The 3,959-nt window shown below is 39.4% G+C and overlaps 1 protein-coding gene across 1 annotated transcript in view; it reads right to left on the minus strand.

The window, feature by feature from the left end:
* Positions 1-305: 305 nt before the first annotated feature.
* Positions 306-3,959, minus strand: part of LOC101857663 — a gene marked incomplete in the record, with an annotated part of 25,164 nt that continues 21,510 nt past the window's right edge. The window contains 2 exon segments of the mRNA XM_005104756.3: positions 306-1,322; positions 2,516-2,708. Coding sequence (XP_005104813.2) covers positions 861-1,322; positions 2,516-2,708 — 655 coding nt within the window.

Below are 3,959 nucleotides of genomic sequence, written 5' to 3' on the forward strand. Positions count from 1 at the left end.
CTGTCATTCCTACCAACTGGCCTAAAAGTACTTAACATTTTTTGTATTTAGTAGAATTAGTGCTCCTTGATAAACAAGAATTGAAATCAGTTTCATTGAAAACAATTAATTTCCCCATCTCTGCCATGTGGGGGGAAAAATATCATGTTTTTCTATTTTAGATACACAGTAAATAGGTGACATAGGGGAATTTATTAGATACATTTTTTCGTATACCGGTATACCCGCTGTCTTTACTCTTGAAAGAAAATCTTAACCCAAGAACGGTTGAGAAATAATTTTAAAAAAATAACAGTGACATGACATTTTTTATTTTTTTAAATCTTAGAAGTCACAAATGATATGTACTGTACTGTTTAATTGCAAATTCACTTGTAAGTTTGGTATGCCTGGATACATCTTACTCAGTTAAGTAAATCAGCCATTCCCGTTTGCTCTGATAAGTATGTGGCCCCTTCAAAGGATGACACGCAAATTCATGAAGCATTCCATATTGTATTTTTTTTCTCTGCCAGAATTGATTTTACTGATCATAGGAGAAGCCACAAATCATCTTGATCCTTATTTCTTCTGTTTAGCTTTAACTTTAAGAAATATCCTCCTCTGAAAATGTGTTGGTCATCACCAGGCACTGACAGACAAACTATTATGATTATTGTCATTCGTGATGACTTGACAATAGATTTGTATGACTTAGTTGAGAACGATTATTTATAATTATAATATCTTGGCATGAAATTTTCGAGAAAATGGATTACAATGTGCAGCACTTGTCTCTGTTTGAGCTGAAAATTCATCAGCTAAGAAAGCACAATAGTGCACCGTTGTGACATCCAATGCACAGCAGACGAATTTATACTCTATGCTGTACCGGAGTCAGCTAACCCTTGTCCCTGAAGGTACTTGGTTCGAGCCTCTTGCTTAGCCTGCAGCGTCTCATCCGAAGTGAGCTGTATTCGGTGGTTGCAGGCGACAGTCCCGCTGATAACACCCTCCACCTCAAGGTCAATCTGGGACTGAACGGACTCACCGCTTTCCGTCTTGACCTCCTTTGCACACGGTACAGCACCGTGCAAGAACAGATCTTTTAAATTTTCAATATAGTACACGAAAAGGAGCTCATCGTCCGACTTCCGACGGATGTGGATGGGAACTTCCCCCTGCGGCATCGACATCCGCATGACGACTTTGAAGTCGGCCAGCACTTTCCGCTCCTCCAGCTGTATTTGTGCCAAGTATTTGCTGTGTGGTCCCACACTGATGTCGCTGGTGGCTTCCATCAGGAGGCTCTCCTCGAATGTCTCCCCTTCACTCTTGGTCACCTGTCCCACAGGTATAAGGATGGGGATTTGGATGGGATGAGGATGTAAATGTAAGAAGCGATAGGAGAATCAGAAAAAAAGGAGTTTAGAGAGGGTAAAAAAGACAAAAAGAGTGGAAAGGTGGGGAAGAGGGGGAGGGGGTGATAAAGACAATGGTTTGTGTGTGTGTGTGTGTGTGTGTGTGTGTGTGTGTGTGTGTGTGTGTGTGTGTGTGTGTATCATGTGCATGTGTTTTAGTTGTTAAAGAGAGAGAGAGAGAGAGAGATATCATGTAAAAATTATGTGCATTGTAATTGTATAAGACTGAGAGAAGCTCTGCAAACTGTGCACCTCTATGAGTGGAAAGGAAGCTGATAAAAATGCTCAAAATGTGGTAAACACTTCTCTGCCAGAATTCAGAATAGGTCTGATCATCCAGAGCGGCAACCACATGTCCTGCAATTCTATTTTCAAAGAAACATTCACCTCTGCAGATGTAGTTGTCATGGTCAGGCAATGACGGACGAACTGCCTAGCACATTGTTGTTCTGTTTGTTACACAGGTCAAGCAAGTTATCAACAAACAGCTACAAAGGAGTTGTCTACTCTTTTTATGCTCATTTCATGTTTAAAGTTCACGTAATCAGGTAGGTCTACATGAAAAGGGTAGCCTACGTTAATCTGTCCGCGTTGTTTTATGCAAGAAAAATTCTGAAATTATGCAAACTGAGCCCAAAAATGTGATATTATGCAATTCTCTTAGATTCTAATTTTAACAAAGAATAGGAAAATAATCAGAAATTATGCAAAAATTAAATCAAATTTAGCTTAGTTATGCGGGGTGCATAAAACCACAGGGACAGGTTCGTCGACAAGCTGTTCTTTAAGGTTTAAGGTTCAAACCCCAACATTTTGAAAACATGTTTTACTGCAGTTTCTTGATCACTGATCGGTTGCATGAGCTCAAGACATCATCAAAATTCGATTTTTGAATGTTGAAAAAAAAGCACAAATTTGATTAAATTTTAATAAAAACGTCAAGCCTATATATCCACTGTAACCCACAGTCAATTCTATGTTGATTATAAAATTGCCTTAACAATTGTATTCAACAAGCAGTGTTTGTGTGTGTGTGTGTGTGTGTGCATGAGTGTGTGTGTGTGTTTGTGTGTGTGCATGAGTGCGTGTGTGTGTGTGTGTGTGTTATTACCTACCTGATACTGTAGACTGGCTTCTGCACCAGCAAGTGGCAATCCCACTGTAAATTTGGCCTTGCCGCCGAGCGTAAACCCGCGCTGAAACGACACAGTCACCCTGCTGCGACGCTGCTTCTCAAACCGGAACTTGTATGTCTGAGGAGCTGCGGTGTCGTTGGAGAATTGTGTGTCCAGGGAGACAAACTCTGGACTGAGGTCAGCGGTTTGGCAGAAGGATGAGGGGAAGTGGGGTGGGGATGGGGTGGAGAGGAGAAGGAGGAAAGAGTTGACACTCATTGATAGTGTAAGGTGATACCGCAGTACATGCATAATTATAGGAGAAGGTAGGCAATACTAGCATCTGCGCTTGTTGCCATTTTTTGTCCAAAAGTTGCCAAAAATTGCCACAAAAAGTGGCAAAAGTAGTCACAAAAGTTGCCTTTAATTTACAAGCTTTCGACTCTCTCTGACGACGTATAGCATTATGTTGTTAGAGGTACATGTAACAATCTAAACACCAGAATTTCTTGTGCTCTGTTTTAAGTATCCAGAATATCATTTGTAGTCACCCAGAGGGTAAAAACATGAAAAATAAAGGTTTCACAAAAGAATGAAATCAAAATTAGAATAGCACGGAGAACCACAAAAATTCACAAATTAGGGCGCGTGTCCACCTATCCGAAGATTGACCGCTTTAACCCTAAACGTGAGTAATTCAACAAAAAGTAATCCTACAGGATGTTACATGTAATGTAAATCATGGAATCACACACAATGGGGGCGTGCCAGTGTCAGTGTTCGGTTTTGGTGGAGACACCCTCTAACATAACACAGTTATATTTTTAAAAGAATACGAACATCATTAAATTAAATGACATTACACTGTATAAACACACACAAAAAAAAGAAAGAGAAATCATCAGAACAATTTTTAGGAAAATTAACTCACGAACAAATTAAAACACAACAAAGATGGAAAAATATAAGACAGACAGCAATATAAATAGTATGTAATGTAATGTACTTAAATTCCCCGCGTGAAAATAGATACTCATGGACATCTTAAAACTTATCAAAATACATGTTTAATATGTTATGAAGTAGCTTTGTTGTTTTGTCTTAAATTTTGAAACGAACTTTTTGAAAAATGCAAAAATCGAGGCCCAGATTTGCGGACCAAAAAATGCCAAAAATCGCGGGTCTCGGCTGCGACAAACGCAGATGCTAGGCAATAAAAGAAAGGAGGGAGTTTGGGGTTGGCACGGGAGATTTTGTGAGAGAAACTCTCTAGTTATTAGTAGAAGTAGTAGTAATAGTAGTTGTAGTTGTAGAAGTAGTAGTAGTAGTAGTAGTAGTAGTAGTAGTAGTGGTGGTAGTGGTAGTAGTAGTAGTGGTAGTGGTAGTAGTAGTAGTGGTGGTAGTTGTAGTAGTAGTAGTAGTAGTAGTAGTAGTAGTCGTAGTC

The sequence above is a fragment of the Aplysia californica genome, unplaced genomic scaffold, assembly GCF_000002075.1.
Source record: "Aplysia californica isolate F4 #8 unplaced genomic scaffold, AplCal3.0 scaffold00434, whole genome shotgun sequence".
In the NCBI taxonomy this organism is placed as follows: domain Eukaryota; kingdom Metazoa; phylum Mollusca; class Gastropoda; order Aplysiida; family Aplysiidae; genus Aplysia; species Aplysia californica.